Here is a 23927-nt window from a genome sequence, read left to right as displayed (position 1 = left end):
AAATTGGCAGCGGATGACTTTTTCATCGCCGGAATATCGCTGAACGACCTAGCTGAAGAAGATAGACTCTGCCTTATCTTCGCTATGTAAGTAGCCATTTCTTGTTTGACACGTCGGTGTTTTCGCATCGATATTTCATTGTTCCGCTTCGGTACACGCGGTTAACAATACCCACGTGCAAGGAGTTAAGATATAACTTATGAACTTTTACTATTTTTATCATCCAATCACAGGTCGGAGCCATTCCTGTATTTAGTCGCTTGTTCCTTTTCCTCCCTCCGCCATGTTTGCAGCTTGAATTACAAGCCAGACAGCGGTGTCATTCATTAATGACACTTCAGGTGTGTTTACAAGAAGTAACATTTGTTTTGAACCAATCAGAGCGAATCACGGCACGGCAAAAATAGCGGGAAATGGAAAGCACTATATAACATCGTCCTAAACCAGATGAGCCCACGACATATCAGCGGCATCTTGTATGAGTATCCGCAGTTTACAATGTGACTTCCGCTTTTTCTTGTTGACGCATACTCACAGTGTACTCGAGTGTTAGGAAGTTCGTGTAGTGCGTCTGAGCCAGTTTCTGCCAGATTTGAACAGAAAAACAGGTCCTTTGTTGGACTGTAATGATACTTTGACGGCGCTGTTAACGAAATGTTTGGCCGGTTCGTAAGTTGTCAACCTGGTTTCGGTCGATCTGATTGATTGGCAACACCTCTTGAAAATCCTACACACCATCGACCTAAGCCTCATAGCTGCCAAGTGAGCAGAAGAACAATGACATCAAAATACTCGAGAAAGATAAGTATTAATTTTAATTGCATTTGTGTTAAACTTATATGTACAGAAATTTCTGAAGAGGTACTTAATCAGAAGTTTATCACATGATAAGCCTTCAAACTTGTATTAAATAAATTGATGTACATATTTCACAATTTTAAGATGATTGTTTGATGACAATACACCGACGGTCAACATTCGAATATTCAGCTTGAGCTTCCTCCTAAATGTTAAGTATTTCAATTTGAACTTGTAGAATATAACCTATGGATTAAATGTGGGTCTATAAGTATCATCCATGAAATTCTTACAGGCAATTTTCATCATGATATTAAAGCACCACAAACTCAAGAACAAGGAAAAATAAGTTACGCAGAAAACTGAGTTAGGCAGAAAACTGACGGAGAAATTCATAGTTTTCATAATTTTGAATTCATTCATAATTTTGAATTACAAATCATTCAGACCATAGCCACATATAGACTTTTAGATTGTCACTGCTTTTCTTTTGGTGATTGCATGATATGGTACCCGTCTTGACGTTCTTGGGAAAGGAACCATATCATGCAAGTCCAGGCAGTTGATGTAGTGTTTGCGCATTTTGTCTTGGTCATATGACTGCGCTGTGGGGTCTAGGCCATGGCATAAATCTGTAGCAAATGCCAGTGCAAACAAGCCACAGTCATTTGAATTTGTTTGCTTTTGCACTCTTTCATTACAAAAAGTGACTGTAGAACCAGTATACAATAGCATGTGACATGAATGATCAATGGCAACCGCACTTACATTTTGATATAAGCTGTCATACACCTTGACAGTTCCAGGACTAGTAGCTATTGTGCTCAGGCAAACCCAGTGTGAGCCAGTGTTTATGATCTGTACAAACTCACTAATAGCTGGAGTGACTAATGCACCCACAATAACAGGGTCCCTTAGACCATCTACAAGAGGGAATTTTTGTTTTAGGAGGATCTGACCAGCATGTATCTCAGAATCACACAGCCATGTTGTCTTGTTTAAAATGGATCACCTATACTTATTTTAATTACATCAGTGCTGTCTTCTTCCTTCAGTGACTGTGGTTGTTGATAGGACTCACTATCACTTGTAAGGCAGTAAGGCCTGAAAAAGAAATTATCATCTGGGCTTTCTTCTTTCCACTTCTTGATTTTTAAGTCAAGGTTTTCTTGATCAATTTGTGAATGTCTGCACACCACTGTGGCACAATACATGTGGTTCCTGACATCCATGGTTGTTGGGAAGAACCGTCTGTTGGTTAGATCTGGAGGCTGTTGGCCTGTGAAAAGTTCCTTCTTTACATAATGATGCAGGTGCCGTTGCATTTCAGAAACACAATTAACACCACTTCCAACAAGCTCATGAATTTTTTTAACCAGTGTCTTATCAATAGGCTGAAGTAGCCCAGCAGTCTGATTACACAACAAGAAAGAAAGAATAATTGCTTTATTATTTATTCATTTAAAAAATTACACAACCTCATCCCCAGGTTTTCTTGGTCAACGGTTCAATAACCTGGAGCCGGCTGCTTTTGATGTCATTGGTTCAATATGAGAAAATTTTTTCCAAATTTGGTCAACAGCAGCTGGTTATGATGAAATATGTGAGTGGTTTTAACCTTTCAGAAACAAGGAAATATTTTCAATGAATAATAATGCAAATTATACTAACATTACTATCGGCAGTCCTCTGGTAGGGCTTTTCAGTAATAGTTACAGAATGTTATAATTACAGAGTACTGAACACTGTATTTTTTTAAGAAAATCCATTTAAAAAGTCCATGACAGCATTCCATTAAAACAGTGCCAGTGGAAATCCCTCTCCGATAAAATTGTGATATTATAGTCTTGACATTGAGTTTGAGGAATGAGTGCCAGTGTAGCTAAAAGAAGCTCTACATGTAGTACATTTTATTGGTCTTTTGTTGTGATGTATAATCTTTATTCATTCTTTATATATATTTGACATGACAGTGGAAGCAGCACAGTCTACAGTAGACTGATGATCTGTGTGAAGTTAAGTCACCTTCAATTCCCCACCAAACTTCAGTTTCCTGATTCCAAAAAAAATTTAATTGATGGCCAAGTACTTACCCTCCCCATGGGGTGAAATAAGTGATCCGTAGGTTTAGGAAGTAATATGTAAATACGCTCCTCTGTAGCTATTGTTTGCTTCTTTTCTGACTCTAGGGATGTTCTCAGAAATTTTGACATTGTCTCCCTTCTACTCTTTGTGTTCTCTGAAATCTAACGATATAATGTTTTAATTAAAATAATATTTGAAAAATTGGTTTCTAAAATATTCACTCTGTTTCCATTACAGGTAAATTTGTTTCAATTCTGCACAACGAAATGTCCAGGTTGTCTTATCATATGTCCACTTGACCTACATGTAAGACAAGGCCCATTAGGATTAAGCACCCTTTATTAGGCTAGTGATCATTCATGTTAATGGTAGTGCCCCCTGAACCCTTATTCAATAATTAAAATAAACTGACCTTATTTTCAGGATACTTGATTATTTTCCTTAGGTGAATCTTTGCTGGACAGTCACATTTCTTCGTATCCTGTGCTATAAAGCGCTGTTTGGTGTTGTTATAGCAGTGATCAGCATTCTCCTTCTGAAACCAAATAGATTTATTGGATTGTTAGATAGAGCAGTCATATGGGAATAGTCAAGTTATCAATAAACTTAGAAGTAATGAAAAGTATCCTTTAAAATAGTACTTGATTCCTACCTTGTAAACTGCAGTCACAGTGGTCCTTTTTTGCAACTTTGCTTATTTTAACAAATAAAATGTGATATGTCCTTTTACTTGCAAGTGGTAAAAAAGAAAACATTATTGCCTGCTATTAGCCCTGAGGGAGAGGTGAGTGCTCACCAACTTGCTTAGAAAAATCAGTTGGGACTTACCACCTTGTTAGCTTAAGAGCAAATAGGTGAAGGTAAATCAATAACTTTGTAATGCCCTACATATGACATCCTCTTTGGGAGTCCTTAAGTAATAATATCATCTTGTTTACATTCTTATTTAGTTAATTATTATGCATGCTTACATCTTTTTGTAGTCTCTTTTGAGCCTCCTTCCTTTTGAGTGCCTTATTTCTGTCTGGCCCATTTTGGCATTCTAAAACTTTGACCCCCACAATTTGGAATGGGATGCCATCAAAACTTAGTCTGCACCCTGTCATCTCCTGTGAGTCAGCCCATTGTAAACGGTGGTTCTTAGCATTTTTATCTGCATTTTCTTTTATGTGAGAAGAGGAACCAAGCTAAGTTAGCAATACGATACATGTACACAAACACATACGTACATATGTACACATGGGTGCTTAAAATGGAGGGCCTGAAAATCAAGCCTGCCCCACCCAGATGTAGCCCAAGGACTGGTGTAATGGATGGGGATGCTGGCAGCTGTGTGGCAATAGCACTGAGTAGGGTTTTGACACTTTAAGCTTGATCTTAATTAATTAAGCATTTCTTGCCAACTCTTGCTGCAGGCTCACAGTAAATTGACACTTGAAGCTAAGTTGAATTTTAATTACATGTTAATTTTGAAAGTCTAACTGACCAGGGTAAACCGAAGAATAATGATGTGTACATGTATTCTTAAGATATCAATAATTATTGGAAAAAAGTTAAATCCCTTTTTTTTATTTTGATTTATCTATATTTCATGTTAATAACACGATCTCACACGCCCCTGGCTTTAAATACCTATAGTGTCTAAATAAAGTTATACTTCACTTTACTTTACTGTCAGTATGGTTTATTTTGTAAATCTTTACATGTGAGCTTACTTACCCAGCCTACTGCAATTAGAAAATCCTCCTGTTTGTTTAAATACAGTGAAGCGTGTCGTCGTAGCTATCTCGTACTGTTTTATGAGTTCGTCAGCGCTGCTTTCATCGTTAACATACCCGGAATAAGGGTCAAACTGTACGGTCAATCTTGAAGCCCAAGGTGTACTGTTATCAGCCATGTTTGTTCTTCTACCAAACATTTAGATTTCCCGCCAATATTTACCCGCGAGCCGCAAAACATAAATGCATGAGTGTTAAATATTAACTGGACCACCCCTTGGCAAATATATCTATTAGTAGCAAATAAGATGTTGAACAAAAACCAAGAGATCATGGTCAAATAAAAAGTAAAGATAATTTATTACAAACAGAAAAGAACTGTATGTTTGTTCCAATCGAAAGATTTTACAGTGCAAAGTTATGCAAATGATCTTTGACCTGAATCTGCTTTTGGTCGATGATAGCGAGGTCAGAGGATAAAATCGACCGAAACTATTAGGCCGGTCATATTTAAATGTCGATCCTCCTTTTAACGCCTTTATAACAGGCTAGATTTTTTCTTAAATATGTGATCTAGACAGAAATTAGTTTGTACAAGTTATGGGAAGAATACTTTCGCAATAAAATATTGAAGAATACGACGCTTTATCGTCAGTCACACAGGTCACGGTCTCTTGATTCGCTGGAAACGAGCAGGAAAATAGAAGACTCTCGCTACGATTCCGCTGACGTGTCATGGGCTCATCTGGTTTGGGACGATGATATGTATTGCCCTAGGGGTGTTGTCAATTAATCAGATCGACCGAAACCAGGTCGACAACTTACGAACCAGCCAAACATTTCGTTAACAGCGCCATCGATAAAAATGTCATTACACTCCAACAAAAGACCCGCTTTTCTGTTCAAATCTGCCAGAAACTGGCTCAAACGCACTTCCTATTCCATGAGTAAACTGTAAAATACGCTTTAACAAGAATAAGCGGAAGTCACATTGTAAACTGCGGATACTCATACAAGATGCCGCTGATATGTCGTGGGCTCATCTGGTTTAGGACGATGTTATATAGTGCTTTCCGGGAAATATTACTGTTAGTGCATTGTGTCATGGCGGCTGTTCGAGCGAAGACATATCGTTCTTCTCTAAAGGCAATGGTTTCCTCCCCAGTTTGTGATGAAGAGGAAAATTCTGACCTAGATTCGTCTTGCAGCATATTATCGGTAGATGAGAGCGAGAATAGTCCACCTCAATCTCAAGTGACGCCAGTGATGCTAAAAAGAACTACGAGCACGGGTTTTACACCGAGCGTGGTGGCCATGGATCAAAGAGAAGATGTCGAAGATCCGAGAGGTAAGTTCCCGCCAAAACAGTTTTGCTTTCTTACTAATCAACTTCTTCTGCCCGGTTCTTAGTTTCTTTTGTTCTTGCTTTTTTTTTTCAGACTGGGATGTTCAGCGTGTCAAGGTCTGGGCAAAAGCGCTATTTAATGATGAAGGCATAGCTAGAAAATTCGAGGAAGAAGAAATCGAGGGGCGTACACTGCAGTCTGAACGCATCTTGTCCGATGCATCGATGGACAATCTTGGATTATCAACAATTGGAAAGAAGGACAAATTTGCCACTGCCGTCCAGGATCTTTTCGGTAAATTTATCAAAGTCACAATAATGATAATACAGTCAGTTTTTATTTTTGTGATTTCTTCAAGTTCTGAATAGACCCTTTCACGGTTTCTGGTGCCATCTTTGTTGTGGGCAAAATTTACAGCCAATGTATGGGAAAAGTTAGGAGTTCGAAGCACAATAATTTAAAGAAAATTAACACTCTGCAATTTCTATGAATAACAAGGTAAACGTACCTAGCAAAAGATTTAATGGGTTAAATGTGAAGGACACATACATGCTGGGAAGCGAGAAATCGCATTTCTAGTTTTTCATACAAATGCTCCTAAACTTCTTCGCGCTAACGGCGGCTCAGTTTTCAGACAAATGTATGTAAAAACAAAATCCTTACGTTTTTCCAGCGAGTTTACATTCCTCAAATTTGGTCAGTAAACTCTTTTACCCGGTATCTTGAGTTTGTAATTCAAAAATATTTCGGAATTAGAATTTTCCGTGAATTATAAGACATTAGATTGCTCACTTTTCCCATACATTTATTGTAAATTTTGCTGTGTTTGCCCCCAAACAAGATGGCATCAGAAACCGTGGAAGGGTCTATTTTGCTTATCTGCAAAACAAGGTGACATTTGCAAATATTTTGTGCATATATTGTGTTCCCATAATACCAAACTGGTTTAATTAGTTTATAATCTAGAGGTGCTTCCAAAAACTACAGCAAAAAATACTGAGATATACCAAAATGGTTGCTTCTTCTTGCTGATATGCATGCACTACTTGAGACTGGAGACCAACTTACTTTGAGTGAGATTGCACCGTTACATTTAGTTAACTTTCCAGTGAGTTTAAAACGAAAACTGAACGGTCTCATGCCGTAATTAAATACACAAATTCATAAGTTTTAAAGGAGAGTATAAATTACAAACCTGTACCTTTTCTGCAGGGCAGAAAAGACCTTGTTTCCTAATGTAATGAGAATTACATGACAGTTGGGAATTTTTCTACAGGCAGTGTTGTTAATCACAAGCGAAAAAAACCCAAGCTAGTGTGTACAGAAAGGTTTGAAGATATCGACAGAATTCTTACAAACAAGGAAAAGCACACATTGACCTCTTTAGACCGCAGTGTCTACAATACAAAGTAAGTTGGATTAAAACATATTGATGCCCCAGTTGTGTTGTGATTTTCCTTAGGTGACCTACAAACTATTGATTCTCTTTGCTATTAACACATCCATGGAAATGCTGAAAAATGGTTTCATTTGTTAGAGTTAATCTTATTCCCTTTTATAGGTGTTATGCAGAAAGAAAGAAAAGAAGTTCTGTTGTGATAGAATTCTGGATGCCCTCATAATCTCATTTTGCATTCTTAGGAAGAAGAAAATCATTGCTTTTGCTAGGACTGTCTGGCCTGATGATCAACCCACCCCTTGGTTTAGAAACAGTGCAGAAAATTCAAAGAAGCTCCAAGAGATAACGAAGCAGTTGGCTGAAGATGAATCTTACACATTCCCCAGAGCAGGCTTAGGAATAAAAGCCATTGATGAAATTATTAGAAAGTACATGCAAGAGAGAAGGCTGTCTTAAAGTTTTTGAATAGGTCTCCTTCCAATTAAGGTATGACGGAAGAAAAATTGGTGTTTCTGTTCCAAGTGAAATTGTGTACAAACCATCAATGCTAACCCCAATAAAGTATATATCGTCTGAAAGCTATTTTTGAATTTTGTCTTAGTCATATAGACCATAATAAGCAATGTCAACATTTTGTTTGTGATTCTGAGGTGCAACATTTGGTTTATTCCTGAGCATGTTTACATGAACACCTAAACTTTAATGTGGAATTTGATCTACACATATTGGTTTAAGAAACAGTGTCTCTGATTTTTCTTTTGATGCTCCATTTTTTAAGAATTTTTAACTTAAAAGAGGAGTTTATAGTGCTTTTTCAATTTTACAAAATAATGGAGCAATAAAAGAAAAATCTGAGACACCGTTTTTTAGACCAATATATGTAGATCAAATTCCACACAAAAGTCTAGGTGTTTCTTGTAAACGTGTTCTTGAATAAACCTAATGTTGTACAACTTCAGAATCGCAAGCAAATGCTAACATTGCTTATTATGGTCTATATTATCAAAACAAAATCCAAAAATACAATCTATACTCAATTATCTTTCAGACGTTATACTTTATTGGGGTTAGCATTGATGGTTTGCACACAATTTCACTTAGAATGCAAACACCTGAATTTTCCTTCTGTGATACCTTAAGAATGCATTTTGATGTTTAAAGCCAAGGAATGCTGTACAGGTGTGTGATAGGCATGTCCATGTAGTGGCCTTAAGATGAACATGTACAGGTAGCACTGAGCTTATTGGCTGGTTTATTGTATAATTAAATGTTTGACCGTTAAAGGAATACTTGGACTGCATTCTTTATTTTCTTTGCTGTTATTGACTTCGATAAGATGGAGATCTCATTAATCTCAGACTTGACATAAAATGTTTCATACAGGGAGGTGCTGTAATCCTTGGCTGGGTATACCATTTATTATTCATGGGTATCCCATAAATCCCTGACTGGTGGTGATCTCATTTTCCAAACATGGAGATCTCATAATATTTCAGTGATTTGTAATGACATTTTCCAAACATGGAGATCGTGTGTATCCCAGATAGGTTATCTTATTTTCCCAACCTGGAGATCTCACAAATTTGACACTGGTTATTCCATTTTCCGACAATGGAGATCTCAAAAATCCAAGAATGAAAATGTAATTTTCCAAATATGGAGACAATATTAATCCTTGAATGGATTTTTTATTTGCCAAGCCTGGAAAATGGAAATAATATCCTGTTCTGGATAATTTACTATCCAAAGTTGTATTTTTTATTAATCCTCTCCTGGATATTGCAATTTCCTTTTTTTTCCAGTCCTGGCTATATAAGTTTGCCAGGCTTGGAATTTGTCTTAACCCTCACTGGATATTTCTTGATAAACCAAACTTGGGGAAATTGCATTTTCTCCAAACTTGGTTTTTTCTTGAAAACCAGGAAATATCCAGGCGAAAACCAAGTAAAAACTGGATTGGATTTTTCAAATTTTTTCCTGTGATCAAGAAATCTATGCATTCAGTAAACCAGCAATTTAAGTTGAGATACTTAAAAACATTGTTCATCTTTCTTAAAAATAAAATTGGTGATGAAATAAATATTTTTCCTAGGTAATTCTGAAAGTACATGTTCTAAACTCTGAAGCTGCAGTTTACATTTGGTTGGGTCATCCTTGTGACAGAAATCCTGAGGCGACCTGTTGCAAGCAACAGCAACACCTATTTTGACAACCCAAATGGAATTTGTTTATCTATCAAATCAGAAATCTATTCGTGTGCTGCTTCCAAATCTACGCTGATTCTTTCCGACATTCTTACTTAAACAACCCAAGTGGAATTTGTTATAAGAGTTTTGATGATAACATCCCTGAAATACATCTGTCCCCCTCCTCAACCATTCCCCCAACCTCATTACTTTCCTTCAAGATTGCCCAATTGTGCAGATTCAATGGTTGGATCTGACATTAATTCAATTTCAAAGGTATTCTGCTTACCATGCCAGCTTTGTAATTTGCAGCAAATTTGAGGAAAAGTTCTTCACGTGTTTTCCAGGGAGATGCACGAGCCTCAGCAGTGGCCAGGTGTCGTCGCTTACAATCCAGCCCTTGACTTCAATTTTCTCGAGGCCTCCGTGTGTTTGCAACTGCTAATGAATAGTCTCTCCGGAGTAACAGAATTCCTACTTGCCATTCTTGTAGCCTTATGTATCTCCTACAGTACTTAAAACCGCTCAAGACTTGAACAGATTCATGGAAGGCATTTTGGACCAATTAGCATCCATAAATTTGCTAGTTACAAAGTAACTAAAAAATTTATTAGGACTGGAACGAGAAAGATTTTTAACGAGTCCGATCCAGGCTCGTCTCGCCACAATAATAACGCGAACGTCTGCAGCTGGAATTCTTCGTTTAGCTTGATTTCCACAGGTAAGTAAACTCCTCTGTAAAAATGTAACAAGAATTGACTTTGCAGATCATCTTAGCCTAGGTGAGTGTTTAATTAATTTTGACCCTGACCAACTCAGTCAATCATGCCCGACCACGTATGGTTATCCGATAGAAATCCATGGCCTCAACTGCATTCGGTACATTTACTTGCAATCCGCACTGTATAAAATATTTGTTACCAACTGCGGTACAACGGTTATCCTGCCTTAACTAAGCATATTTACTAACTAGTTTGCTTATTTCCCGAAATCATAACATTTCCTTGCTCATAACCAGCGGATTTCAATATTTGAAAGAAGCCAGTTCTTGGAAATATCTTGGGCATTACGGAAGTTAGTATCTGAGCATGCAAAGCAAGCTTTATCCATCGAATCAGAAATCTCTTTGTGTACTGCTTCCAAATCTCTACTGATTCTTTCCAACTTGTTCTTCAAAACAGTGGAAACAACACGAAAAGTTTCGCTTGAATGAGCTTCCGCCCGTCATGCAAATACAAGAAAGTGTTATGCACCATTTGATACAGTTAGAGTCGCATACGCTGATGAGCTATTACACGGAAACTACAAATGTAACATCAGGTTTAAATACCGAGTGTTGAGATTAAAATCCTATGCACGGAACCTAGGACGTGCCAGATTTAATGCCGTTTCCGACAATTTCCTCAGACAAGGCATCATTCTCATAACAATTCATCTTGAAAGAGGAAATGTACAAGAGACGGTTTTTGAATACAGTTCTTCCCACAGCTGGAATCTTAAGATCTTGCTCAAAAAATTCGTTGTGCAAATGATGTAGACACGTCTTAAAATGTTATAATTGTTATTTACTGTTACTTTCATATTATCTATTTTCGATACTTGGACTTTTACATATTTTCAGCAGTGACAATTCTTAGTGAATTTTTACCTTTTAGGCCTTTTGAATTTTGACTTATGTACTCAAATAACAGAACCTCCTTTGATACCAGTGCTTATTACATTTGAAAGAAGCCAGTTCTTGGAATATCTTAGGCATTGCAGAAGTTAGTATCCGTGCATACAAAGCAAGCTTTATCCATCAAATCAGAAATCTAGCTATTTGTGTACTGCTTCCAAATCTCTACTGATTCTTTCCAACATGTTTCCCAAAACAGTAGAAACAACGTGAAAAGTTTCGCTCACATGAACATCCGCTCAAATACAAGAAAGTGTTGTGCACCATTTGATACAGCTAGAATCGCATACACTCATGAACCATATCACAGAACTCACAAACATAAACTTAGGAGTCAATACTGAGTGTTAAGATTGGAATCCTATGCACGCGACATAGCATGTGCCAGATTTCATGCCTTTTCCGACGATTTTTTCAGACAAGGCGTCATTCTCCTAAAAATTCGTTTTAACACAGGGAATATACAAGGGATGGTTTTTTAATACAGTTCTTCTCACAGCTGGAATCTTAAGATCTTTCCCAAAAAATTCGTTGAGCAAATGATGTAAATACTTTTGAAGATTTGAACATTTTTAATTTACTGTCACTTCAATAAGGATGGTGGTAGGATCAATTTATTTGTTTATCATTTTATTAGTATGTTAACTTTATATTAAAAAATGTTTTACCTTTGGTTTGTTTTTATTCTGTAATTTGGAAGTACTGTTCACCTCGGAGCAGCTCATGAGACAAATCGCATGTCAGGAGTTTTACGTCCGACCATTTTTTGCTTTGTTAAGGGAAATAAACTTTTTTTTGGTATCTGTGTGGTATTTACTAAAACAATTATTCACCTCCACTTTGGTGAATAATTGTTAATTATTGTTCAGGATAGCGATCTGTTCCTTTTGGCGGCCAAGGACCTTGTGATGGATTATCTACATATTATTTTGCTCTCTTTTTCCTTTTTATTTCCATTAAGACTAGCCATTAAATTGTTGGTAAATACGTAAGAAATGCATGGATAGACCTGAAATACATTGTAAGGATAGTTTATTAAGTGTTTTCATACACATTTGCATAAGAGTCGTGTCATTGTCATTTATGACTTTCAAATGCTACTAACGTATGCATTGAAATGAAAATTCAACCTGACATTCTTTAAATTAGTATGATATTCTAAGAACACGTTGTTGTTTTTTTAGACCAAACAGCGGCAAGATAAATATGAGAAATGTCGAGGAAAGAGTACTCTTTGGAAGAGCTTAATTATTTCCGTGTTTGTTACATCACTACAAAAATCATTCGGGATGGCCTGCAATCAGTTTTCAAACAAGAATGGAATAGATTATATGGAAGTAGACGTGGACAATGGCTTGACACTAGCAGTAATGGCATGGATTTTTTTAACATGGAATCACGAAAAAGCCGAAAGAGAAACTATAGGCTTCTGAACAGCATTAGATATGGAGACAGCGGTTCCTGGGATTGTACCTGCCTTTTCTTTGCGATTCTCTATTCCGATACCCTTGGCGGACTTCTGTCACGTGCAAGTCCTACTGTATATAGTAACGTTAATGATTTGCGAGAATTCCGCAATGGGTTTTTTGTGCATCTTTCCCAACCAAGAGTTTTGGAATCAGACTTTCAGGCCAATGTTCAGAAGGTCACAAACGCGTTTATAGCTCTAAATCTTGACACAACAGAACTGCAGACAATGGTAAATCAACGGAACTTTCCCACAGGGGAGCTTCAAACACTCCAAGAGCAAATTGCCGTCTTAGAGAAAGAAATTCAAGGTAAGCCCAAAAACTTTGTAGTTCTTCCATCCAAGCCATCGCACGAGGTCATTGAAAGGAGTAGTGAAGTCAAAGAAATCATGCAGATGCTTTGTGACCTCCAAAACGGAAGTGACGATGATTCTGTTGTAACCGTGTTTGTCACTGGAAATCCAGGATGTGGCAAGAGTCAGATTGCTCGTCAAGTTGGAGGAAAATTTGCTGATCAGAACCCTGATTGCAACTCATTTGTCATGACACTGGATGCTGAAAGCGAAGAGACTTTGCTTGAATCGTATAAGAGATTTTGCCGTGAGCTTGGAATCACGGAATACTCTCTAAATAATATCGTAGGAGGCGATTCCAAATTGACGAAGAAAGAAAAAATTACGCATCTGAAAAGCTTTGCATTTTCCAAGGTACGAGAGTATTCCACCTGGTTGCTCATATTGGATAACGCTGATGAAAGTGAGAGCTTACGCTGCTTCTTGTCAGAGAAAGGAGAGCATGTAGGTTGTGGACAACTACTTGTTACCACGCAAGAGAGCACCTATCTCCCATTTGGTGACCCTTCATGCAAAAGGATCTCCCTCAGTGAGGGAATGCAAGTAAACGACGCCGTGAATCTTCTCAGGAGTGTCTCCAAGCTTCCACCTGGCAATGATGAAGAAGAACATGCAGTATTAGATGCCTTAGATTACCAGCCTTTGGCCATTGCTTCAGCAGCACTGTATGTTCGATTCTTGCGCGACGGAGTAGGAACGGATATTGGTTCTGCAAGTTTCACATGGGAAAGCTATGTCAAACAACTAGACAAGGGAAAGAGAAAGGCAACTGAAAAGGTCTACGAAGAGACGAACGTGAATTATCCACAGTCAATGACTTCAGCGGTCTCATTGACATTGCAAAAACTTGTCAAGAATGCCGTTTTTGAGCGTGTGTTCCAGTTCCTAGCTTTGTCTTCGCAAGCACCAATTGCACTTGACGTTATTGTCAAATATGTGATGGAAATGGAACCGGACATAGACGAATCCCTCACAGCAGTAGAAATTTCCAAATGCTGTCTGCTTATCCCAGATGCAGATAAACCTGCTCTCGTAAGAGTGCACCGGGTCGTACATGAGGTGATGAAAAGTCATTTCATCGAGAAGAACCCCACGGATAAAGTCTTTGAGATCGTTCAGTCATACATCAAGACAATATCTCTGTTTATCCAACATGACCTTGTAGAACTGGACCTCCAGTTTCACCTCTTTTCTAACATGATGGCCCCCCATTTAAAAGCGTTCAGTAGCCACTTGGATACTTCAAACTGGGTACTGCACATGACAAGACATGAAAGCTCAAATGAAGTCAAAGAAGCGATTTTCAGCATGGGTGACATTTGCAGCAAACAAGATTATCTACCAGCAGCAATGAAATACTTTGAATGTGCCCTCAAAATCACCTGCAGTAAAGAAGAAGAGAGTGAAGACGACAAAGCTTTCATTGCCAAGATTCTAAACAATACAGGTGTCGTCTACTTGAAGCAAGGAATGTTTGAAGAGGCTAAAGAACACCATGAGCGTGCATTGAATCATCTCGGCTACAACTTGAATCAGGGCCAAAAGTCGAGTCAAGAAGTTGCAGACTCTTTGAACAAACTGGGAAATGTATTCTATAGACTAAGCCACTTTGATGACGCAAAGGATTACTTCATGAGGTCGCTAAAAATGAGGGAGGAGTTGTGTGGTGAAGAGGATGCTGCTGTTGCTTCCTCCCTTAACAATCTGTGATCCATCTACAGCGTCTTGGGTAAGCACCAGATTGCAAAGGATTATTACGAAAGATCACTTGCCCTAGTGAAAAAATGCTTTGGAGAAACCCACCCCCAGGTCGCTGACTGCTTAAACAATCTTGGAATTGTGTATTGTGAACTAGATGAAACCAAAGATGCGCAAAAACATCTTGAGGAAGCGTTTGAAATGAGGAAGAAACTGTACCAGCCCAACCACCTTGTGATCTCTGAGTCCTACAACAACCTAGGACTGGTACACAGAGGTGCTGGTCAACCCGAAAAAGCAATGGGTTTTTTCAAATCTGCGTTATCTATTAGAGAGAAGATGTTAGATCGAGAACATCCCGCAATAGCAGAAGCACTGAGTAATCTGGGACAGGTGTACATGGATCTTGGACAATTGGAGGAATCCAAAGACTGTCACTTCCAAGCAAGGAACATTCGGATGGAGAAATTGGAAAGTGATCATTCTGAACTAGGTGACTCATGGCTGAATCTTGGAATGGTATTTGAACAATGTAGTGAGCTTCGTGAGGCAGCTTATAATTATCGTCAAGCCCTTGAAATCTACGCCAAACATTACCCTCTGAATCATCACCTACGCCAGTCAGCAGAAGAATGTTTAAAACGTGTCTCCCGTGATCCCAGTTTGAATAGACCTGAAAACTACACGGCTCGCATTTGGTCATCGATGAAGAAAAATTTTAGGCGATCAAAGATCTTGAACTATCCCTTAGCTGGGTCGTACTATGACAGAATCATACTGACTTCGAATAATTCTTTTCTTTTTGGGGGGTTGTTTGAGCTCGAGAGTCTTGACGCTAACCTCTTTGTGCTAATTATTATACTGTTGGTGCAATATGTAAAATACTACAAGCTAGACGAGAATACTGGGTTTTTTAGGAGCTTTTTGGAAGTGATACCCTACGTTGTTGGGGCAAGAGTAGCACTAAGGGCACTAGAAGCAGATTATGGAGCTTTTGAGTTTAGGTTACTCTGGCTTCTTAAACTTTATGGTTTTCTATACCTGTTGGCATATTTTCTTCATCATATCTTTGGTTTTAGTTAGGTTAGTGTCAATTGCCTTCAAAAAATCAGTACACATCAGAGTTTGAGCTAAGAGATGATTGCAAAAATGACTGTATTATTAACACAGTCACATCAATTCTATAATTTTAAAATTGATAAATCATTCTCATCACATCAACCTAGCCATTTTCTTCTATTATGACATAGAGGGCATTATCAAATGCTGATTGGCTGAGACAAATGCCAATGTAATTGTTCATTAATTTTGTTAATTGCCTTTGAAAACATTACTTGAAATTGAAAAAATTAAACAAAAGAAATGCTTAACTTTACCTAAAATTATTATGCTTCAGCTTTTTTGTACAAATTAAAATTTCAGTCAGCTGATTTGTGCACTTACCAGGGTCGGCCAGGGGGGGTAGTGGAATACCAATATACCCGAAAAAAAAAAAAGACAAAATACCCCAAAATACCCCAAATTCCTCCAAATATACCCAAAAATAATCGAAGCTTTGAATACTTTATACCTGAAATTCAAAGAAAGTGATATACTGAATACCCATATTTAAGCTGCAATATACCGTATACCCGATTTAAAACGCCCCTGAATACCGAATACACAAAAACCCTGGCCGACCCTGACTTACTGATTTTGATGGGACACTGAAATGGCTTCATATGAAACTTTACAATAACATGTGTTTTCTAGCTTCTTACTAAAAGAAAAATTTGTTATTTTTATGTTAAAAAAGTAAAAAAATGCTTCCTTGTAAAAATTAAGGATTCATATCACCTGTGTTTTCAGAAGTTTAGGAATATTACTTGAAGTGTAATCTGTATATACATGTACCAATCACTGGCAGTTTTTTATCCTTTTGTTTATTGGAAATACACTGAAAAGAACAAACATTTGTCTGGAGCTATTTTTTTAGCATTAGTTCCATTTTGAGGAAAGCTTTGAGACCCTCATCTGGAATTTCTTCCAGAGCAGCTCTGGCTGCTGAGTCATCACCATACATCTTTATTAATTCCTCAGCATGTTGAATCATAACACAGTTCTGACAGCCACTCATGCAGCATAACTCCAAAGGAGGGGGAGGAAGTATGGGCAGTTTCTTCTCTTCACCTTTTGCTTCTTCCTTAATTTCTAAATATGGAAGAGCCTGTTGTGAGTCTGTTAAATTAAACAAACATATTTTTAGTCCAAGAGAGCCAAATCAATGCAAAAACAAGGAGACATTTAAAAGCATGGAAAAATTAGATCTGAACAGTAAATACAGATTTATTGAGAATTGACCCTAGCTCAGAGTTCATCCAGTTAATTAATACTCTTGACTGTTTTGGCTTTAATAGGATTTTAAATGCTTCAAGACATATCCTATCCCACTTTTCTTGGAAATTGGGAGAATGCAGGATGGTGAAGAAAATATGCAAAACTAGGTGAAATTTGGCAAAGGAAGGGGTGTGTTTTCATTTTTTTTTCTAGATGAAAATATCGGAACTGGTGTGCTGTAGGCATTCACAAAACTGATTATGAAGAAAAACAAATAGATGAAACTGGTTGTGACATCTTTACCACATTACTGTAGTGTTCATATGTTCATTGCCACACAGGTGGTCAGAGTAAGTGTATAGGTTAAGCCACTGATGAAATGTAAATTCAATGAGAATTTCCAAGTCATTTGTGACCCCTAGCCTCTCTGCCCTCCCTGATATTTTTAAGAGAAAATTTGTCTCGGTTACTAAAGGGAGTTCAAGGGTTTACAAAAATGTGAGGTTTGTTTATCTCCACCTTTCCATTCTTCCCATTAATTATCATTCACTTATTTCTTACATTTCCAGGGAATGCACACTGAGACTAACAATTTAAGATGTTGGAAGAAACATATTATTTAATTATCAAACATTGCACCTTCTCCTGTTGTTCTTTTATTTTCTATGATGATTCTGACACCCTGCCATGAATCAAAAGAAAAGCATCTAGGTCATTTGATATTTTGTGGATGATGACATATTCAAAATAAGTTAAATTTGTTTCATTTCAACATCCCATCAATGCTGATTTCAAGACAAAGTTTAAGCCTTGGTGCATAACACTTGGCCTCCTTTTGAATATTAGATTAATATATATTGAAGATGTAATAAACTAGATACAAAAAATAATAAGCACCTTGGTTAATATACAAACATTTAAACAATCTTGTGTCATTTCTTAGTCAACCCACTAAAATAGTTCAAAACATATAATTAAAAGAGTAAGCACACATTTTCAGTATAGTAGTCACACATAACTTATTGCTCACTCTCAGAATCTTCACTTCTTCACATTAATCTTGCACACCTTTTGTGTGGGCAGATCAATCAACTGTTATATTAATGGGGTAATTAAGTATTATCAACTGAGTTGATAAAATAAATTGGCCACCCTCCTATACTCCCCCACCGACACTGCACCACAGCTTCTTTAGAAACTTATCCCCTTTATACATTAATGCACAGAAAGAGAACATTCAGAGAAACTTGAGAGTGACAGAACCAATAATAAACACATTTTTCATAAGAAACTATCATGAGCATGGTTGTTGTATTGCTATTAAGTTTACAGTAACCACTGACAACCCTATGAAACTGGCGCACAAAGTGTTCGAACAGTGATTTGAGAACATGCTCAAAACCGGGAATATATATAAGAATTATCTAATTACTGCTCAAAACCCATAAAAGCTCTCCAAATCAGCGCCCATTTTTCTGCTTTCATGGTCATGAATGATCGTTCTGTTGTCCCTGAAACTTTAAACCTGTATAATAGACGTATTCCTAATTTTAATTTCTCTCAATCCGTAAAATAAAGTTGGAGAAATGAAAAAGTGTAAAAAGCAGTAAGTTTAAATCCGTCTGTCACTTTGAGGCAGGCATTATTCAGCTCTCTTTGAGAAATATATTCGATCACCTTTAGAAAAAAACTTGTAATTTCAGCATTTGCAATCTTTTCCGAAATATTTTAAGGGTGGAGGCTTTTTCTCAAAAGTACCCTCTTGTTTCAATAGTAACTAAATATAAGCTAGTCTCAGTGCTATATCCTTTCCAATGTTTTGCACTTACATTTGACAGATTTAACAGCTTGTTTCCTTGCCACGTGCAACGAACAGCTCTGAACATTCACGAGGTAAATTCTGGGAAATATATCCTATGACACTCAACTGAAATCCCAAAGGAGTTTCTTCCACAACAGAGCGCTCACCCTACGTCGCCATCACGGTTGTTGTCATTTTTTTGCCCACCGTTAAGTAGGTTTACATGACATAATTGATTCAAATGAGCAAACCGCTGACTAATTCCCAGTACTTTTCATCCAGATGACAAATATGGCCGCTGAAATTAAACAGGTTGTGTGATAAAATTTTGCAAACCGATCTATTTCATTTTCTCTGCATAATGGGTCGAATGAGTAGATATAAGAAGATTAAATCGTGTGACCCATTTTATAAAGGACCGAAGAAGGAAAGCAAAGCAACCAGGTGAGCGATCTCGAGGAGTGCGTGATACAAATGTGCTCATGGCTCTAACGCACTTACACCATATTGATATAATACTTAAAGTTACGTGTAATATTTAAATCATTTGGAACTCATTGAAGATCTATGAAACTTATTTTCTTATGACTATTCTTATTACGTACAGGATTGGTAAATTAGTTCAGTATAAGGAGTATTTTATTGTTAATAATCGCTTCGGCTGGGATATAAACAGAACTACACAATTGATTTCGATTTGAATGGCACATTAATATTTCCGTAGTGCTAAGTCGCTGGCAAAGAAAGAAAAACTTGGTGAACAAGGAATACCAAGAGCTGCAAAGGATCTCATGAAAAGACAGCTAGTAATGAAGAAAACGGCTGTAAGGAAGAGAACTGTAAGAAAGCAAAAGAAAACAGGTAAATGTGGGGTACATACTGTCACTACCTAGTACAGGTGGCATTCAAGGATCAGATTATAGTAGAAAGTATCATATTTCAGGGCCTTATTAAGGGAAGATGAACAGAAAAAGGCATATACCTTAAAAGCCTGAAAAAATTATTTCTTCTGCAGTATGCAAGCCTCCTAGATATTAGTTGGGCACTACTACAAAATGAGCCATTGAGCCATATGATGGGAGCAAGGCAAATTCAGGAAGCTCTTTGTTATCATACCATTGAATGGTATAAGACAAGTTTGCCTCATATCTAGCATGTAGGGTATGTAGCTTGATTTTAGGTTCAGAATTTTCTTTAAGTTTCCCACAAATGTTGTGAAAACCAAGGGATATAATAACTGTATAGTTTCCAGTCTTGGCATGTTATTTGACAAATTACATGGGGTCTATATTAATCCAGCCATGCACTTGTTATTGTTTGCCTACTTTCTACTTTCAAACTTATCAACACCCCTGGGATAGATCAATGTTTACAAATTTTTTAATCTTAACCCTTTGCACCCTAACATCAGTTTCCATATCCCCTATACTCTTCTCTATACATTTCCTTTGGTATTGAAAAGGAGAATTCATGTAATGATCAAAGCTTCTTCTCATTGTAGGTCGTTGATCATTACCTTTCCTCTCATGACCTTATTTAAGGAATGATTCAGTAGTATTACTGTAGGGAGAAATAAGGTGCTGGTCACTTTGGGGCCAGTTATTTAGACAAAATTTAGCTGTTGTTTAACAAAACAGCTTTCTAAACTTTCTCAAATTTAGCTAAATCTTTTATCTTAACATTCATTTTTGCGAACATAGTCAAAAGGGCTGAAATCTAGCAGTACAAGGACATTTACATAATGAAAACAACCTTGAACTGGAGAATACATTAGGCCCACTTCATGGGTAAAAGTGTATTTTGGGTTAGATCTCATGTGAATAACTGGCCCTTAGGGTTTAAAGGATTACTTGTATTGTTTCAGTCACCAATTAATCTTTTTTCAGTCATTGACTGAGCTCAAAAGTACAGTTTTCTTTACTACTTAACTTTACATGTGTATCGCCCTTAATATTTTTTAGCCCAATCAGAAATGAAAAAGTTTCAAAGAATGCCTGGAGAAAGCAAGAAAGAGTACTTTAATAGGATTGACCAAGAGGCCACTCAAGAGGTTGCAGAGGCTTTGAAAGCATCAAGGAAGATGAGAGATGCAAGAAAAAAGTAGGTCATTTTCCCTTTCTTATGCAAGTGTGCATTATGTTTTACAAGGGTTTAAATTCCAAAGGATAGAATTGCAACTGGTTAAAAAGATGGGTGCACCATGATCATGCTGCTTGCTGGTTTATAAATGATGCTGGGCTCAAATCAAATTATCTTGTTGATAAAAGCCCCAAGCAAGTCATATTTCAATTCAGTACCAATGACTTAATACTTAATGACTTACATGACTGTATGACATTTCCCATATTTTTCTTGTCTGTAATAATCTTGGTTTTCAGCATGTAGTTACACTGTCTAGTAACTCTATGAAGCTTTTTTCAAATCAAGTTTTTGACTTCTTGAATTTTAAATAGTCCTAGGGGTAAATCTCACTGCATTATCCCTCAGTCACCCTTATGATGATTTCCACTTGAATTTCTTACCTTAAATTTTAACAGTAGTCAAAAGACTCAATTAAACTTTTTTAGTTTCAATCTAAAAAATTTGGAACACTTTTTTGGTTTGATTCCTGTTTTCCTTTGGCATTTTAGGCATCTCAAAGACAGAAAGGAAAAGATGAAAGAAAAGAAAAGGTTGTCACAGGAAAATGCCAGCTTTGACCTAACAAAAGGTATATTTTACATGCTGACAAACCCACAAGGACCTTTTTGCCCTGCTGTACTTAAAGGGGAATACTCAGTTGTTAAAGAACATAGAGATTTAAATGGGAAACCTTGTTAAATCCAGTTGCATTAAGTTTAACTCAGACTGCAAAAAGAGTCTAACAGGGCAGACTGACAACTTCTTAAAAAAACCTTCACAGTTACTCTCATCATGCCTCTGAAGCATACAAATGTAAGGTGTCATTCAGATGGTAATATTTCACCTCACCCAAAGGCTGCAGCCCCCTGGGCTGTATGCCTATGCAACCAGTTTCATCAATCTTTTGATTCTTCCTTTAATTAATATCCATACATTATCCGGCAAACAGGTGATGACAATAATCAAACTTATCAGGTAGAAGTTGTTATCTTGATCTAACACCAAATTCCTGTAACTAATTGACAAGCAAGTGTGTATCAGCTAGAGGGGAGAGTTAATAATAAAATATTGGGAGTTAAAGAGTTAAATAAAGCTTTGTTTTGTAAAAGCTTGGCCTAATAAACTGCCACTCTTTTGGAATAGAGTCAGAGCCTGTATTTCCCCAAGAGAAATGAAGAAACAAAGATTGGGTTTGAGAGACTGGTAACAATCCATACCATGCAATTAACACCTGTGCTGAGGACTCAGGGTAATGCCTGCTTGTTTGATTTATCATTGCTTTGTTTTCAGATAATGTACGGTTTGGAGATGTTGTTATGCAGCCTCCTTCCATAACAGCAAAGCCAAGAAAAGCTGCAGAAGCAAACAAGGTGTGTAGGGGTACTAGTCCTGTCCAATTTAGGCTTGATTATTCTAGTTTAGTCTAGGCTAGCCTTGTCTACGGGACTCGTAGCTAGTGTAGTCTCAGCTAATCTGGTCTATTCTAGCCATGTCAAAGCTCTTTTAGCCCTACACTGTTTGGTCTTCTCTGACCTAGTGTACTCATATCTAATCTGGACTCCTCTGGTTTGGTCTCATTGAGTCAAGTCTAGAGCCTTCATAGTTATTCTCATTGTTGTCCAGTTTTGTCTCACAAATTATCAGCTTTTTGATATTTGCTATAATGAAACTTTACATGAAGTTCACACTAGTATGGACTAGTACATATCTTGCTCTCGCCAAGAGAGAATGCTTACTTGGAACATCAACTTTAGAAACTCTTTACTGGGGCCAATTTACAAAACTCAGTTGACAAAACAGAATTCTCATGTAATATGGAATTTATTCCCTTTACATTTAACGATTACTTGCCAAAGGGGAAGTGATTATTGTTGGATAATCCTCTCAACAATTTTCAACAATATTCACTTCGCATTTGGCAAATAATTGTGCACTATTCTGTTTTGCAGTTGATTCTTTGTTGCATGTCCTTAAAAAAAATTATAGTGAACATGGAGACCATTGCATTTTCTTCTATCTTTGGTCATCACTGAACTTTGCATTTATTTGATTGTTTTCTGTCCTAGGGATCAAAGGCGCTGTTGTTGCACTCACTAATCCCACAGAATACAAAAGACACAAATGTGCAGAATAGGACTCCAGATAATTCTGGGATTCCCAAAACCAAAAAACGTAAGCACATGTCAGCTCTTGAGCAAGAAAAAGCTGACAAGGAGAGAGAACATGCCATCATGGCCTACAGGATGATACGGAAACACCGTCTTCAAGAAAAGGAAGAAATTGTGTGAAACATTAGAGAAGGGGTGTGGACACCTCAGGTACATTACCCTAAAGCAGGATGTCTTTTTTCTCGCAGACAATAATTGTTATGGTCCACACTGACCTTTTAAAATGATCATACAAGATGTATTGGGAAATAAGAATATGAGAGAAAGAATGGTTGTCTGTAACCAGAGAGATGCACTTATGGTTTATTTGAGGCTGGTGTCACAAAGTTTACTTTCTCAAATGTGAGGTCACAGAACAGATGATTAATGGTGTTTAAGTCAGTGTGGTTGTTCACTGACAGTGATGAAAAAAGAAAAAAGCGGAAATTAAAAATTCAGTCATTTTGCCTTGAATTGAATCTTTCTTGGACAATCTACATGAAGCTGTGTAGATTTGCCCAAAGTTAATGTGCTCAGAGATCAAGATCAGTAAGGCAAGCAAAAACATTGTATCCAGACATGACGAGAAAGAGTGCTGTCGTGCTACTTAAATGATATGTATATCAACTACATGAAAAATGATTTACCTTCACAAAGAGTATTATAGATGAAAGGAAATATTTTGATCTCATTGGTGTCTTTCTGTTATATGTTTGTTAGAGATTAAAAACTTTAATGCTTGATGACAATGGCGATTTGCTTGGGTATATAGAAAAAGCATATTGAGTGGTGAGCTGTACAGAAGGCAAAAACTG

General features: G+C 37.2%; 4 protein-coding genes, 1 long non-coding RNA gene and 1 pseudogene across 7 annotated transcripts; 4 read left to right on the top strand and 2 right to left on the bottom strand.

Moving 5' to 3' along the window:
• Nucleotides 1–794: 794 nt before the first annotated feature.
• Nucleotides 795–4125, bottom strand: LOC149039253 (calcium-responsive transcription factor-like). The gene is made up of 4 exons (XM_089183913.1): nt 3855–4125; nt 3296–3418; nt 2892–3044; nt 795–2210 (listed from the first exon to the last, which is right to left on the bottom strand). The coding sequence occupies exons 1-4, from the start codon at nt 3987–3989 to the stop codon at nt 1797–1799; spliced, it is 825 nt and encodes a 274-aa protein (XP_089040039.1). The 5' UTR covers nt 3990–4125; the 3' UTR covers nt 795–1796.
• Nucleotides 4126–5679: 1554 nt separating this feature from the next.
• On the top strand, nt 5680–8633 carry LOC149039252 (uncharacterized). The gene is made up of 4 exons (XM_089183915.1): nt 5680–5949; nt 6041–6241; nt 7224–7356; nt 7589–8633. Exons 1-4 carry the CDS (start codon nt 5706–5708, stop codon nt 7800–7802), a joined length of 792 nt encoding a protein of 263 aa, XP_089040041.1. The 5' UTR covers nt 5680–5705; the 3' UTR covers nt 7803–8633.
• Nucleotides 8634–10221: 1588 nt separating this feature from the next.
• On the top strand, nt 10222–17739 carry LOC149039251 (uncharacterized). The gene is made up of 3 exons (XR_016180189.1): nt 10222–10253; nt 17124–17232; nt 17613–17739. It is a non-coding gene; the product is annotated as an uncharacterized LOC149039251 (long non-coding RNA).
• On the top strand, nt 11734–16061 carry LOC113664270 (uncharacterized; annotated as a pseudogene). Its single transcript, XR_016180179.1, has 2 exons — nt 11734–11751; nt 12392–16061. The product of XR_016180179.1 is annotated as an uncharacterized LOC113664270 (transcript).
• LOC149039250 (oxidoreductase-like domain-containing protein 1) lies at nt 15866–19059 on the bottom strand. Of its 2 annotated transcripts, none has more exons than XM_089183925.1 (3): nt 18873–19059; nt 17683–17725; nt 15866–16944 (listed from the first exon to the last, which is right to left on the bottom strand). In XM_089183925.1, exons 1-3 carry the CDS (start codon nt 18927–18929, stop codon nt 16691–16693), a joined length of 354 nt encoding a protein of 117 aa, XP_089040051.1. In that variant the 5' UTR covers nt 18930–19059; the 3' UTR covers nt 15866–16690. The 2 variants fall into 2 exon arrangements, with proteins under 2 accessions (XP_089040051.1, XP_089040050.1); XM_089183924.1 differs by having other exon boundaries at nt 17683–17728; nt 18873–19038.
• Nucleotides 19060–19109: 50 nt separating this feature from the next.
• Nucleotides 19110–23852, top strand: LOC113664291 (coiled-coil domain-containing protein 137). Its single transcript, XM_089183917.1, has 6 exons — nt 19110–19288; nt 19569–19705; nt 20806–20944; nt 21475–21554; nt 22256–22335; nt 23032–23852. Exons 1-6 carry the CDS (start codon nt 19206–19208, stop codon nt 23251–23253), a joined length of 741 nt encoding a protein of 246 aa, XP_089040043.1. The 5' UTR covers nt 19110–19205; the 3' UTR covers nt 23254–23852.
• Nucleotides 23853–23927: the final 75 nt, after the last annotated feature.

Source organism: Pocillopora damicornis, chromosome 10 (assembly GCF_964200805.1).
Source record: "Pocillopora damicornis chromosome 10, jaPocDami1.2, whole genome shotgun sequence".
Taxonomy (NCBI): Eukaryota; Metazoa; Cnidaria; class Anthozoa; order Scleractinia; family Pocilloporidae; genus Pocillopora; species Pocillopora damicornis.
The sequence above is the reverse complement of the archived record's forward strand: the minus strand, read 5'-3'. Positions and strand labels throughout refer to the sequence as shown.

What these genes read in the sequence shown, in the direction of transcription:
- LOC149039250 (XM_089183924.1), bottom strand. Translation starts at nt 18,929, where the DNA reads ATGTTCAGAGCTGTTCGTTGCACGTGGCAAGGAAACAAGCTGTTAAAT. An exon ending in AGCTGTTAAATCTGTCAAAT is followed by an intron (nt 17,729 to 18,872) that starts GTAAGTGCAAAA and finishes TTTGATTCATGG; the next exon opens with CAGGGTGTCAGAATCATCAT. An exon ending in TAAAAGAACAACAGGAGAAG is followed by an intron (nt 16,945 to 17,682) that starts GTGCAATGTTTG and finishes TTAATTTAACAG; the next exon opens with ACTCACAACAGGCTCTTCCA.
- LOC149039253 (XM_089183913.1), bottom strand. Translation starts at nt 3,989, where the DNA reads ATGACAGGGTGCAGACTAAGTTTTGATGGCATCCCATTCCAAATTGTG. An exon ending in AAAAGAGACTACAAAAAGAT is followed by an intron (nt 3,419 to 3,854) that starts GTAAGCATGCAT and finishes ATTTGGTTTCAG; the next exon opens with AAGGAGAATGCTGATCACTG. An exon ending in TATTTCACCCCATGGGGAGG is followed by an intron (nt 2,211 to 2,891) that starts GTAAGTACTTGG and finishes TTGTGTAATCAG; the next exon opens with ACTGCTGGGCTACTTCAGCC.
- LOC149039252 (XM_089183915.1), top strand. Translation starts at nt 5,706, where the DNA reads ATGGCGGCTGTTCGAGCGAAGACATATCGTTCTTCTCTAAAGGCAATG. An exon ending in AGATGTCGAAGATCCGAGAG is followed by an intron (nt 5,950 to 6,040) that starts GTAAGTTCCCGC and finishes TTTTTTTTTCAG; the next exon opens with ACTGGGATGTTCAGCGTGTC. An exon ending in CGCAGTGTCTACAATACAAA is followed by an intron (nt 7,357 to 7,588) that starts GTAAGTTGGATT and finishes TTGCATTCTTAG; the next exon opens with GAAGAAGAAAATCATTGCTT.
- LOC113664291 (XM_089183917.1), top strand. Translation starts at nt 19,206, where the DNA reads ATGGGTCGAATGAGTAGATATAAGAAGATTAAATCGTGTGACCCATTT. An exon ending in AAGGAAAGCAAAGCAACCAG is followed by an intron (nt 19,289 to 19,568) that starts GTGAGCGATCTC and finishes ATATTTCCGTAG; the next exon opens with TGCTAAGTCGCTGGCAAAGA. An exon ending in ATGAGAGATGCAAGAAAAAA is followed by an intron (nt 20,945 to 21,474) that starts GTAGGTCATTTT and finishes TTGGCATTTTAG; the next exon opens with GCATCTCAAAGACAGAAAGG.